This window comes from Lipotes vexillifer, unplaced genomic scaffold (genome assembly GCF_000442215.2).
Source record: "Lipotes vexillifer unplaced genomic scaffold, Lipotes_vexillifer_v1.1 scaffold53, whole genome shotgun sequence".
Taxonomy (NCBI): Eukaryota; Metazoa; Chordata; class Mammalia; order Artiodactyla; family Lipotidae; genus Lipotes; species Lipotes vexillifer.
In genome coordinates, this window is record NW_006791814.1 from 1,863,365 (window position 1) to 1,877,002 (window position 13,638).

At 44.9% G+C, this 13,638-nt stretch overlaps 1 protein-coding gene across 1 annotated transcript in view; it reads right to left on the reverse strand.

Moving 5' to 3' along the window:
• The window catches only part of PTPRT (protein tyrosine phosphatase receptor type T), an 804,737-nt gene that overhangs the window by 115,722 nt on the left and 675,377 nt on the right, over nt 1-13,638 (reverse strand). The window contains exon 17 of the mRNA XM_007464800.1: nt 3,842-3,990. Within this exon, the coding sequence (XP_007464862.1) occupies nt 3,842-3,990 (149 nt within the window). The remainder of the gene's footprint in view (nt 1-3,841; nt 3,991-13,638) is intronic.

The window sequence follows — 13,638 nt, forward strand, 5'->3', positions numbered from 1 at the left end:
GCAGGAATGTAAAAAGAAAGCAGCAGAAGAAAGACCCAGAAAAATGATCCCAGGCAGCAAAAGATCTCAGAAATATATAACAAGCAGGTACACAAGGCAGTAAGATCAAAATCAGATTACTTAATAAAAGCCAGCATTTCTTTCAACTGAAAACAATACACACTGCTGACAGGCACTCCTTTTTCAAGAACGCCACAGCACTCCAGAGCAACAGTCCATACCTGACAAAGCCCCCTCACCCTCTGCATCCCAGAGGTCACTGGTCCTATACAAAATTGGGAGGCTTGATGGAATGGATGTTGTGGAACTTAGCAGTCACTTGGGATCGAAAACCCAGGAAAACAAACCCACACAGTTGGATGCAAAGGTTGAATTAGGCCAGGGCCCACCTGTTCAATAATGAAATAATTGCTCAGGGCAGGTTTTTCTGTAATCTTTTCCAACGTGACGTCTATTCTTGTGCTCTGCCTCTAGCACTGTTTCTTCAACATTTGCAAATAATCTCAGGCCCTCCTAAAGACCCGATGGAGAAGCCAGACAGTCACTTCCCTAATGCCACGAAAATAGATTCAATTTTACATACATCAGGGTGATTGCAGAAGCAATTTCTACATCTCCAGTGTAAGCATTACTTACATTTTTGTCCCCTCAAATCACACCCCAGTGATTCCATAGAGCATTTTAAAAGGTACCTCATGCATTCCAGGGCATTCAAAAGAATCCCCAGAGCATGTTTGTGGCTCTAGCCTGAGGACACCAGACGCACAGATAGAATCCTAAAATATTTATTGATTCAAACAAATGCAAAATTTCTTAATAATTGAGTATAAAGTCAACTGAATTTTTTCTGTCTTTTAAAAAGCAATATCATTAAAATGAATGTACATACAATATACATATACACGTGTCTGGGTATGCGTGTTATGTCTGTGTGCATGTATATAAATGTAAAACACGCATATATCAATCTTGGAAAGACTGTGTCTGGACTTTAAAACACCTGATTAGATTTAACTGGATATGCTGCTTCTTCCTCTCTGGCTGGCCAACCTACCTCAGTCTTGGGCGCTTTTATCTTAAGAGTCTAAGTTTTAGCCCACGGGGAAAATGGAGGTGATGTTTCCCCTTGAAATCCAAGAAATTGGTGTTACCCAGGTTTTCATTTGAAATCAGAAAGCTTAAGATCAAATACCTACAATTTTGGGGTCACGATGTTTGTCATGTGTCTTTGACCATATCTCTTTGGCATTCAGAGTCCTCCCAGGACATTTTTACAAAAACGGAAATGGAAAAAAAGGTGCACAAGAGCCTGGCCTGGACAGGAAAGGTTTTGGGGGAATAGGTACCACTTGGCCAGCAGTGCCATCAGCTAGACTTGCTAATGAACTTCCTTGCCTCAGGACAAAAGCAGGAGAGTCAGTGACAAGTTAACACAGCCAAAGGCTTGGGGTGGGGCGGTGCTCAGGATGCGCCTTTAAGGACAAACCAAGCCCAGTTCCTTGCTACCCTCTTTTCCACCTCTCCTTCCCTCTGTCGGCATCCTCTTTTCCTGGACCCAAGGGAGTGTATGAATCCCAGAAATTCACCTGGGTGGAGAATGGATTAAGAACTGACTTTGTGTTTAGGCAGACTGCAAACTTGCTCTGCTCTCTGAGGAAAACAGAAGTTAAATATTGACTCATGAAATAATCAGTATGTGCTGTTAGGCTTCATCTTTAAAAGCCATTTCTCAATCTTAAGAAGTATTCAAACTTAGCATCACCAAGAGTGGGCAAAGTGATACCACGTGTCTATTGAAATGATGCAAAGGGAAAGTACATACACAATGTGACCTGTGTAGCATTTTTGCCAAAATGTTTAACCTGAGTGTGATCATGATGAAAAAAATCAGACGCATCTGGACTGTGGAACATTCTGTGGACAACTGGCCTAGACTTTTAAAAGGTGTCAGCATCCTGAAAGGAAAATGAAAGGTGGGAGGACTGCTGTAGATAGAAAGGTGATGGGAGACGTGGTGGCCAAATATAAAGTGAGCATCTTGACTGGATCCTGGATCAAAAGATAGTAACAATAAGAGAGAACATTTTAGGGCCATGGGGGAAATTCAGCTATGGACTCTGGTCTATCAGAGACTGAAACAAGGTTATATTTCTTGGGTAAAATATTTTCATTGTGTTTATGCTGAGGAGCTGTCCTAGTTTCTCAGGAAACACATGCTGAATTCTCTGGAGGGGGAGTGTCATGATGCCTAAAACTTACTTCTAAATGGTTCATAAAATTATATATATATATATATATATATATACATATAACGTATGTATACATATAGTGTGTGTGTGTATATGAGAGAGAGGAGAGAGAGAGAGAACGCAAATATTGCAAAATGCGAACAACTGGTGAATCTAGGTAAAGACTACATGAGTATTCACTTTACTATTTTTTCAGTCTTTATAGGTTTAAAACAAAATCTCTCTTTCCCGAGGTAGCACGTCAATATTTGAAAATAGCTGTTACCTCTTTCAAAGTTCAGCCTTCTTAACAGGGTGCCTGTAAGAACCCCCTGTGTAGCTTTTACAAAATCCACATCCTGAGTCCCCATCCCACTCCCCGTGCCCCAGGAGATTTTGATTCAGCAGGTAAGGTGTGGGGCTCAGATATGCGGATTTTGAAAACTGCCTCAGGTAGGTGCTGTGGTACACTTGAGGTTAGGAATCATGGGTCTGAGGTACCCTTGGATCCTGGACCCATCAGGAAGCAGCTGTGTAACTGCAGGAAGGTCAGCCAAACACTGAGCTCTGGATACATCATCTATAAAATGGGAACAATCATACTAAGCATCTCACAAGGCTGTGGTACAGACGAAGGTGGTCTGTAAATACCACGTTTCCTTTCTTTCTTCATCCTCTCATAGATCCCCGTCACCCCAAATTGACCTTATCTAAGTGATTTTTACAAAGTATGATTTCTTCCCTTTGTCACTGGCACAGTGTAGGGGGAACATTTGTCTCTGCTCATATTCCTTTAGATTTCCTGCTTTCCCCACTTTGGAGCAGAGGCTGGGGAATCTAGCATTTCTACGCAATTCAGAAAAAGAACTGGTTTTCAGAAAGTTAAGAGCAAAAGTCAGCACTCTTGAGTCTGATCCCCAAGATCAGACTAAACTAAACTAGCTTTAGTTTACTAGTCGAGATGTTCTCCCTTGGATGGGCTGAACCCTGAAACTGTAGCCACTACTATTAGCTTGGGATCCTGTATTAACTCTGCGTGAGGACACCGTCGCTCTTGACTAAATGCCACTTGGATCACCAGCTGTGTCTTGAAACTGACCAAGGCTTGGAAGGCATGGCTTCCAGTTCTGGATAAGTTACTCATCAGCCACGGGACTTTGGAGAAGTCTGAGCCTCAGTTTCATAAGCTGAGAAATGGAGACAGTGATAACCCATAACTCATCTACTTTATGTGGTTTATGTGCAGCAGTGTTTTGATAACTGAAAGACACTCAGTTCAGCCTGGCATATTTTTCTCCTCAAGGACACAACCATGCCTTCCTTCGTCTTTTTTTTTTTTTTTTTAACTATTATTAGTTTTAACCTGCCTCTATGTACACAAGCAGCAGTTAAGATGGCTTGCCCTCATTTCCATCTGCTTTGAGGTCCTGAAATTCTCCTTTTCGGATGGGTGGCCCCATGTCTTTGCCAGGGAGCACCTTCATCCTGGACCACCCCAGGACAGCATCCAGATTCCATGTCCTATAGCACCTGACACTGTGAGGGGTCAACAGTAGAGGTACCAGGGTCAAGCTGGTACGGATGTCCCCTTCCCCTTAGTTGGCTCAACTTACTGAATCCATTAATGTCCTGTGAGCTAGAGGAGAAGCCTTCGTCGTTGCGGCTGGTGCTGAGCTTGGTGGTGGGTTTGTCGGCCGAGGCCACGGGCCCCATTTCCCTCTGTGCTCCACTCTGTGTCTCCTTCTGCTTCTTGGCCAGCTTCCTTTGGGACATGTGCAAGGGGAATAAAATCACAGTCAGATGGTGACAGTTGCATCTAAGCACTGGAAGATCAGACAGTTCTTTTTCCCCACCCAACATCCTCAACCCCCAAACCTGGTCCATCTTCCAGAAACAGAGTCAAGGCAGGTCTTCCAAGGTCAAGGTGGAATAAACCTAAGTCTTCCTGAAACTGCTAAAGGCCTCCATTTGCTCAGAAATATGACATTTACCCTGCCTCATCCTCAGCAATGGGTGTGTTCTTTACTTGAGCTTAAAATGGGAAATAATGAGATTTGCACAACACTTTCCTTACCCTCCCTTGAAAGGGAAGAGGAGGCAGGGGGACCTTTCTGTTCCCGTGGCTCTGAATGAGATTCAAAATGGAGTCTGGCCTTTCTCAGGGATTGAGCTCATGAAATAGCCCACCAAACAAAGGCAGATTGAAGTAGGGGCTGGTGTGGGCAGTGGGTAAGGGTGGAGGTGAGTTAGTCTTATAGCTCAAAAGGATAAAGGTTAAAGCAGAACGTGATGCACAGTTATTCCCACAGTGACCCTCAGAACCCGATGGGCATTTGGAATGATGATGACGATGACGACAAAGTACAGCAGTGATGCTCAAACTCGTGTAAATTAGAATCACTCTGAGAGCTGAAAAAGCATACAGATCCTAGACTCATACAAGTAGGACAGGCACTAGACCTTTGGCCACCAAGTTCCCCAGGTGATTCTGACACCAACCACTGGAGGTTGAAACCATCAGCTTTGGCATCAGACAGACCTGGGTCCATATCCTACCTCCATAGCCGGTGGCTGCATGATACAGGGCAAGTTCCTTAACCTCAGTAAATTCTGAACTCAACAGGCCAACCTCATAGGGATTAAATGAGGATTAAGTGAGATAATGTGTTCGGAGCACAGTGCCGGGCACACAGTGAATGTTTAACACGTGGCAGCTGCTATTCTTATTTTTGTGTCATCAACTGGTCCAACTGCATTCCACTGCTGGAATCCTCTCTCCAACAGTCCCGCTGTGGAATCCCATCCCCCCTGGATTATATCAAGTGATGGAGACTTTGGCACCTCACTGGGAGGCTGAGGGTTTAAAAGTTCTTTGTATGCATTTGAAATCTACTCCCTTTAAATGTCAACTACTGGGTCTCAGATTTACTGCCAGAGATATAAAAATATGACTAACCCCACTTGCATATGACAGTTTTTCAAATATTTCTAAATAAACAATCTGGTCCCTCTGAGTTTACCCAACATTTATGTATCTAAATATAGTAATTTTGTTCCTATCACGTGCAAGGCTATGGGTTGCACATTAAATATCTGGAGCGTAAATTCTTCCAGGTCTCTTGCTCCATTTTTCACAGGACTTGGCTTCCAATGCAATCTTGGTCACTCCTATCTCAACACGGAAAGGACATGTTTCCGTGATGTCCCAGAGAGGTCAAATTCAGCACCACCTAGGAAATATCCAAAGGTGAGCCCATCTGATAATGAAACAGGCAGTTTCAAGAGGTAATGATCCCGCTGTCAGAGGAGGGTAAACCTAGACTCAGAAGTATTTTAGAGGCTTTCATCTAGGATCACTTCTAGTTTGATGGTATTTTCCTTCACATGGAGTTAATCTAGCTGTAGACCGCACAGAAGAATGGCAGATGGCACACTCAAGTGAGGAGAGAAAATGTATAAAAGGACTACTGACCAAGTGAAAAGGGTATAAGGGGAACCCAAGGTATAATACAGTGATAGGAGAGCTGTTCATCACCTGTGGGTCCAGGGAGACAAGCAGAGGAAGCAATAACCAGAACCCAAAGGGCGTTGTGAAGAGTAGGCCACCTGTATAGAAGCAGTGAACTTCTCCCTAGGGATCCAGCCAGTCCTGAATGGCCCCCACAGGGAGGGAACCAGAGGCACAGATTCCCTGACTACATCCTCCCTCCCCCCACCTGACCTCCTAGAGTGGCTCACATTAGCTGAACCCAACTGGAAGCCAAAGGCATGGCATCCATTTAGATCTTGCTCTGTAAGCAGATAGCAGAGTAGAGAAGCGTGGAGAGTGAATCTGGATCCAGAAAGAGAAGAGCTTTTGTCTAGTTGAAGACAAATGCAGCCTAAAATGCAATTCCTCTTTTTTTTTTTTTTTTTTTTTTTAATTTGCCTGGGGAAAGAAGGGCGCTCAGGAATAGAAGTGCATCTTCTGGTTAAAATGCTGTGGCCACAGGCCACTAGTGAAACTATTCCAGGCAGACAGAAAAACAAGAACAAATGAAGCATTCGGTCACTTGGGCCTTTTCTCACCATTGGCAGGCAATCGGCCAGCAGGCAGGGGGAACGCAAATGAAAGAAAAACGAGTAATTCTGCTACTGATGACATTTCAAAGTTTTATTCTTCATTTATTATCAAAAAGGGGTGTGTTTCAAAATGTACATGTGGAGCTTCCCTGGTGGTGCAGTGGTTAAGAAACCGCACGCCAATGCAGGGGACACGGGTTCGCGCCCTGGTCTGCGTGGATCCCACGTGCCACGGAACAACTAAGCCCGTGCGCCACAACTACTGGACCTGCGCTCTAGAGCCCGTGCTCCGCAACAAGAGAAGCCACCGCAATGAGAAGCCCGCACACCACAACGAAGAGCAGCCCCTGCTCGCCACAACTAGAGAAAGCCTGCGCACAGCAACGAAGACCCAACACAGCCAAAAATAAATAAATAAATTTATTTTAAAAAAATGTATATGTGACCTTCTTAATCATAAATTTGAGAAGATATACAGCAGACCCTCTGCCTCCATCTGAGTTCTGCTCACATCGCCCCAGCAGGAAATAAAAGGAAATCCGATAAGAGAATTAACTTTCAAACTATAAATGAGCATGTACTGGAGGCTTTGATTATTTCCTTAGGGCAGAACTCCCAACCAATCTCATTCTATTCAGGGTAAGATAATATGGAAAGAGTTGTCTTAGGCACAAATCACTGGTTTCCAAAGGAATAAAAAAAAAAAGGTCTTGCTGCATCTATGAAAAATGGCATTTTACAGAAATGTTTGGGTAGCTCTGAACCCCTGGATAAAAAATTTTTTTAATGGAGCCTCTCTAAAACACAGATATTTAAAAACTGGACAACGGAGTGGTAAAAATCTCAGGTTTTTACATCCTTAGTTTTTCACCCATGGTTGACACTATGTTTTCATGGTGATGATGATGCTATATAAAATTTTAAAATATGCAGACAGGTGTTTCAGCTACAAAATGGAAATGGAAGGGATGTAGAAGGAAATAAAACACAAAACCATACTTTTGGGATCTTATTCAAAATTTAATCACTAAAAACCCTCTTAGTAATTTAGGAAGAATCGTATTTATTCCTATAGTCAGAGAGTTTAGTTGATCCCCCTCCCTCTTTTTCCTGAAGAGAGGGGGACATCCCAAACTTGGGAGTGGGGCATACAAGACCTATGGCTCCAGGCTTCAACTCGGCCTTATTTTCCACACGTGTCTCCTTTTAGGAAACACCAACTACCTCATCTTCCTGTCCTAACCATTCCTCAGTACTCCCTACTCCTCAGTGGGCCCCCATTCTTCTCCCCGGGCCACCTCCTCTTCATCCTTCGAGGCTCAGTGGCATTCAAATGTCACATCTTGGGCTTCCCTGGTGGCACAGTGGTTGAGAGTCCTCCTGCCGATGCAGGGGACGCGGGTTCGTGCCCCGGTCCGGGAAGATCCCACGTGCCGCGGAGCGGCTGGGCCCGTGAGCCATGGCCGCTGAGCCTGCGCGTCCGGAGCCTGTGCTCCGCGACGGGAGAGGCCACAGCAGTGAGAGGCCCGCGCACCGCAAAAAATAAATAAATAAATAAATAAATAATGTCACATCTTCTCTGAGGTTTCCTCTTGCTCCCTAAACAGATGTGTGGTTTTCTCTTCCGGGCTGACTCTCCCACTGAACACAAATTTACTTAGCACCTACACGTGCCAGTCTCTGCTGGATGTAGGCAGTTCACAGCGTCAAACACTGGACATGATCTTGACCTTCACAGAACACAGACACTAGAGGCAAAGACAGGCACTAAACAGGTAAATACATAAATCGATATAAAATCACAAAGGTGATGAAATCCAAGAAGGAAAAATACATACAGCTAGGGGAGAGCAGCAAATCGCGGGTTTGAACCCTGTCAGGAGATCAAGGAGGGCCTCGTTGCCATGTCAGCTAACCACTTGACTAATCCAATTGCAGTGATTCAACCCTCCTACCCAGGAAGGCAAGAACCTCTTGGGTGAACCTCTTTCGACTTCCTGTACCTACTCCAATTTCTTGCTGAGTGTCTGGCACACAGCCAGAGCTCAATAAATTTGTTGTGCAAATTTATGTTTAAAAGTCTACAATCTGAAGTGTAGAAAAGACTGTCATTCTACTCTGAGTACAAATTATAACCACTTAAAAAAAAGATATATGCAAGGAAAGAGGAAAAAAAAGCTGCATGAAATTAGTTTGTGACCTGAAATACTTCTAGTTAATGAATTATTTTTGTCTAACAGCTTAGCATTTCCTTCCTGGGGTGTTTGAAGAATTGATGGAATGTTCACAGAAGTCAGAGACTTTTTTTTCCCTCAGAGCCCACAGAATAGCCATAGCTATAGAATGTCTTTTTTAAAAAACCTCATATAAGATAGTCACATGACATATGGGATGGTCGCATAACTCATGCGGTCCTCAGATCCCTCAAGGCTCAAGCACTTGTGACTTCCGGAACTTGGAATTTTTTCCTGCAGCTGTCCTGAGATTCCTGCCAATTGGGTCACACAATTTCACCAGCAGGGGGTACCAAGAGCTGTTAAAAAGAGAGCATTGTACAAGCCTATCTATTCCTCTGCTGGGTCATCTCTAGAGCTGAAGAATGTTTTAAGACATAGCAATCCGAAGTTCCCTGCTTCTGACAGGTTGGGACAATGTGATGTGGCTGGTGGTATTTTCCTTCTAACACTCGGAGGTCCCCCCGCCTTTTGCTGGTTAGCTGAGCGAGGGTAGGCGGCCAGGGATGTGCCCATGATGGACCATGACTTCTGTGGTTTATCCTGAGCACCACTCTTGATAAGGGAGGGTGGCAGGTGGAATGGCTCCACGGAGAGGACTGTAAGGGCTGTGGAAGGTTCTGGCATCATGCTACGGGAGGAGAAGGAAGAGTGTCTGAAACAGGGATGTTTCTCATGGAGAGGGAGTATTCTGGAATGCTCTCTTCACACACGTGACATCTGGCTCTGTGTGGTCCCAGGGGTCAGAATTAGAACCACCACATTGGCTTGACACAAGGAAGAAATTTCTAGCAAAGTGGAACTGCTTGGGTCTCTTTTGGAAGTGCCTAGTGCCGAACTGCCCTTCCCACGTTTTCTTCTTTGGCAACCTTCTCTTCACCTTTAAGGGGCCAACTCAAAGGCCCCCTACTCTTAGAAGTCTTTGTCTCCTCCCTAAAGTTAGTAGTTTATTTCTCTTTGCACATTAATTGGTTGGAAAAATATTTAATGAGCACCTACTTTGTAGGTGGTTAGACAGAAGTGGCTGTTAGACAGCAGGAGACCATGATGTGAAAAGCCAGACATGACCCCTGCTCTGTTTAGGCTTTTGGAAGTAATGAGCCCTCCATTATTGGAGGAGTTCACGGAGAGACTCAGAAACTACCTAGGAAAGAGGTGGTAGGGAATTCCAGCATCTGGACCCTGCAAAACCCTTGAATATGTGGGTGGAGAACAGGAGACCCGGATAATTGAGGGAGAATGTTGGTTCCATAGGGCTCTTCCCTGGATGTGAAGAGCCACATGCCCACTTTCCAGGGGAGACGCTGACCAGGCCCTCTTTCCTTTCTCCATAGGGTTTTCCCTGACCCATCCTCCACTGGCATCTCTAGACAGACTTTCCTGGGAAAACACAAAGGTTCGAACCCTGGAGCCAGAGATATATCTCAGTCCACAGGAGGTAGACAAAGAAAACACAGCTGAAACTCTACTCCTATTAAAAGCCGGCACTGTGCTCTTTGAAGCCTGGACAGACACTTCTATGCTGACATGATTGAATCTCTAATTAAATTTATACATCAGAAACTGGATGGGAACTGCACCATTCTCTTATTTTGTAAAAGAAACTGAGGCCAGACAGAGGAGGAGCTTAGACAAGTCATGCAGCATTTCAGTGGAAGCCACAGTACCCTAACCTTGCTTTCTGCCTGCTAGCTCAGGATACCTGTTCCAACTTTCCTCTACCTCTCCTTTTGGGATAAAACCAGAAGGGCAAGTTCAGTCCACGGTAACCATTCTAGCCCCTTCTGAAAGCAGCAAAACCTCGTTAATCCAAACTCCACTAACTCAGAATAACTGTAGTTGAGGCAGAGGCTGGGCTACCGCACAGCAGAGTTGATAGTGTAAACGAGGATACGGAAAAGTGCAGGATGAAAAGGAGAACCCAACACTTTCTCTTCTTTCAGGAGGCAGGATAGCACAGCAGTTCACATCAACTTTGGTGCCAGACAGCCTGGCATCAAAACCTGGCTCCATCTCAGGCTAGCTGTGTGAGTTATTGCAAGTTACACACTCCTTTGCATGTCAGTTTCCTCCTGTCTACAGAATTGCAGGTAGCAGCAGTGCTCCCAGGGAAGGGAAAGTGTTTGTGAAGATTAAATGGTGTGTAGTTACCAAATCATTTTCCCCAATGCATGGTGCACAGTAAGCACTCAATAAAGGCTCTCTGGTTATCTTTTTTTTCTTTTTTTGCGGTACGCAGGCCTCTCACTGTTGTGGCCTCTCCCGTCGCGGAGCACAGGCTCCGGACGCGCAGGCTCAGCGGCCATGACTCACGGGCGCAGCCGCTCCGCGGCATGTGGGATCTTCCTGGACCAGGGCACGAACCCGGCAGGCGGACTCTCAACCACTGCGCCACCAGGGAAGCCCAGAACTGATGCTTTTTAAATGACTGTTACCGGTTGAACTGTGTTCCCCTAAAAGATATACTGACGTCCTAACCTCTGGTACCTGTGAATGTGACCTTATTTGGAAATAGGGTCTTTTTGTTAAAAAATAATCTCAAAAATTTTATTGCCTCTTTACAGAATTAGATATTTTACTTTAGAAATATTTTACTAATACGACAGGAAAAAAGTCATTACTATTCGTTTTGTTCACTCATATCCATTCTCAGCCACCGCAAGTTAAAAAGGAGATACAATTTTAGAAAAATACAAAAAGTTATGAAGTGTTTCCTTAATAAGACAGCAGTTTCTAAAACTTCTCCCAAAATCCTACTAAAATATTTATAATACAGAGAAAAAAGGGAAAACCCACACCTGTTCTCAAGTTTTCTAGAAGCAAAGTTGGTGGCCAATGCAGGCTTGGAAAGAGGGTCTTTACAGATGTAACCCAGTTAAGGTGGCCCTAATCCAGTATGACTGGTGGTCTTACAAGGAGAGGGGAATTTGGACAGAGACGCACGGGGAGAGGGCTGTGTAAGGACAGAGGCGGAGAATGGAGTGAGGCAGCTGCAAGCCAAGGAATGCTGAGGATTTTACGGCCATCACCAGCAACTACGAAGAGGCAAGACGGATTCTACTCAGAGCCTCAAAGGGAGCCTGAGCCCCACTGACACCTTGATTTCAGACTTCCAGCCTCCAGAACTGTGACAGAATACATTTAGTTGTTTTAAACCATCACCTTGTTATGGCAGTCCTACGAAATGAATACATTGACCATGAAACAATAAATCCTAAATTTATTGTATTTATTTAATAAACATGCATATAGCACTTAATCCTTTCTAGGCACTATTTAAGGCTATCACAAACACAGTGTATTAACTTCTTGAATTCTCTTAATAACTCTAGGAGATTGACAGTATTACTAACCCCATTTTGTAGATGAAAGAATGAGGCAGAGTTGAAGTAACTCACTGAAAGCCACACATGCTTTAAGAGATAGAGCTGGGGGCTTCCCTGGTGGTACAGTGGTTAAGAATCCGCCTGCCAACGCAGGGGACACGGGTTCAAGCCCTGGTCCGGGAAGATCCCACATGCCGCAGAGCAACTAAGCCCGTGCGCAACAACTACTGAGCCTGCGAGCCACAACTACTGTAGCCAGCACGCCTAGAGCCCGTGTTCCACAACAAGAGAAGCCACCGCAATGAGAAGCCCGCGCACTGCAACGAAGAGTAGCCCCCTGCTCGCTGCAACTAGAGAGAGCCCGCACGCAGCAACAAAGACCCAGCACAGCCAGAAATAAATAAATTAATTAATTTAAAATAAAAGAGAGCTGGGATTCAAACTCAGGCAGTCAGGCCTCTGAATGTTCTTTAAGATTCCTTGTTATGTCACGCTAAGTCAAGGACCCACACATGTATACCCTTCTCCCAAAGCTTTCTCAGCTGGCTCCCTGCCTCTCCAGGCAAACACACAGTGACACATATAAGCACATACATGCAGCCAGAAAGCTGACATTCGTATCCACTCACATCCTTTAGGCATTACACATCCTGTCTGCTCATTACCTCTGTTGGGTACCAATCCTGGAAGACAACTGGTGGGTCCTTGCTCTCCTACCCCCATCACCCTACCTTGGGGCTTCTCCATGCTTCCACCAGAACTGGCCAAGTTACAGAAGCAATAGTAGCACATCTTATCACAATTCAAAAGGTCAAGGGACCTTGGCCACCACCTCTGACACCTCCATCTCTCTGCTGTCTTGCTCTCCATGTCTGTGCCTCTACCTGCCTCTGCTTCTCTCGCGGCCTGTGGCTGCCTCTCTGTCTTCCTTGCCTGGGTGGGCTCTCTTTCCACTAAGGACAGAGTCAGACCCAGTCTGACGAACCTCTGGAGCAGAGCAGGGGAATCTGCATAGCAGAGGACCTAAGACAGAGGCAAGGCCCTCCTGCTGCTGGGTACATGGCCACACTACCCCTTAGATCCTCAAGCAGAGCCTAGTGGGAACTGCATCGGCTCTGGAACAAGACTGCCTGAGTCCAAATCCTGGCCCCACCGTTTACTGGCTATGTAGCCTTGGACAATTACTTAGCCTCTTTGTAACTCAGTTTCCTCATCTGTTAAATAGGGATAATTATTGTGAATTCTCACAACAACCATTTGCAGTAGATGCTGACTTATAAATATTAAAGTACTTACAATAGGATCCGTCATCTCCCAAACAAGCTCCATATAAGTGTTTGTTAAATACTAGACAATGGGAAGGAAATAAATGCTTCAAAGGAACATGAGGACAGAATCTATGGCATAGACAGTGGGAACTTTCCTGAATGCTTTCAGACCACTGGGCTCTGAACCCCTGGGCTAGGCGAAATGCCCTCTGTTCTTAGTGTTGTGGAAATATCACGGACCTTGGTCCCAGGCTAACCTGGTTCTAACCAGCTGTGTGATCATGACTGTGGCTCCGTCTCTACGAGACTCATGTGCAGAAAAGTATTTGATAAGCCCTATTTCACAGTTACTAGGATGATCAGAAATCACATGTGTTAATTCCCTAGCATGGTCTTTGGCCTATAAGAGACACTCAGCAAATGCTATTTCTTTTTCTCTCCCTTCTTCATACTGGCCATCTGCATTCTTTCTTCCTTGCTTTTTTTTTTTTTTTTTTTTTTTGCCTTCCCACGCCCCCCC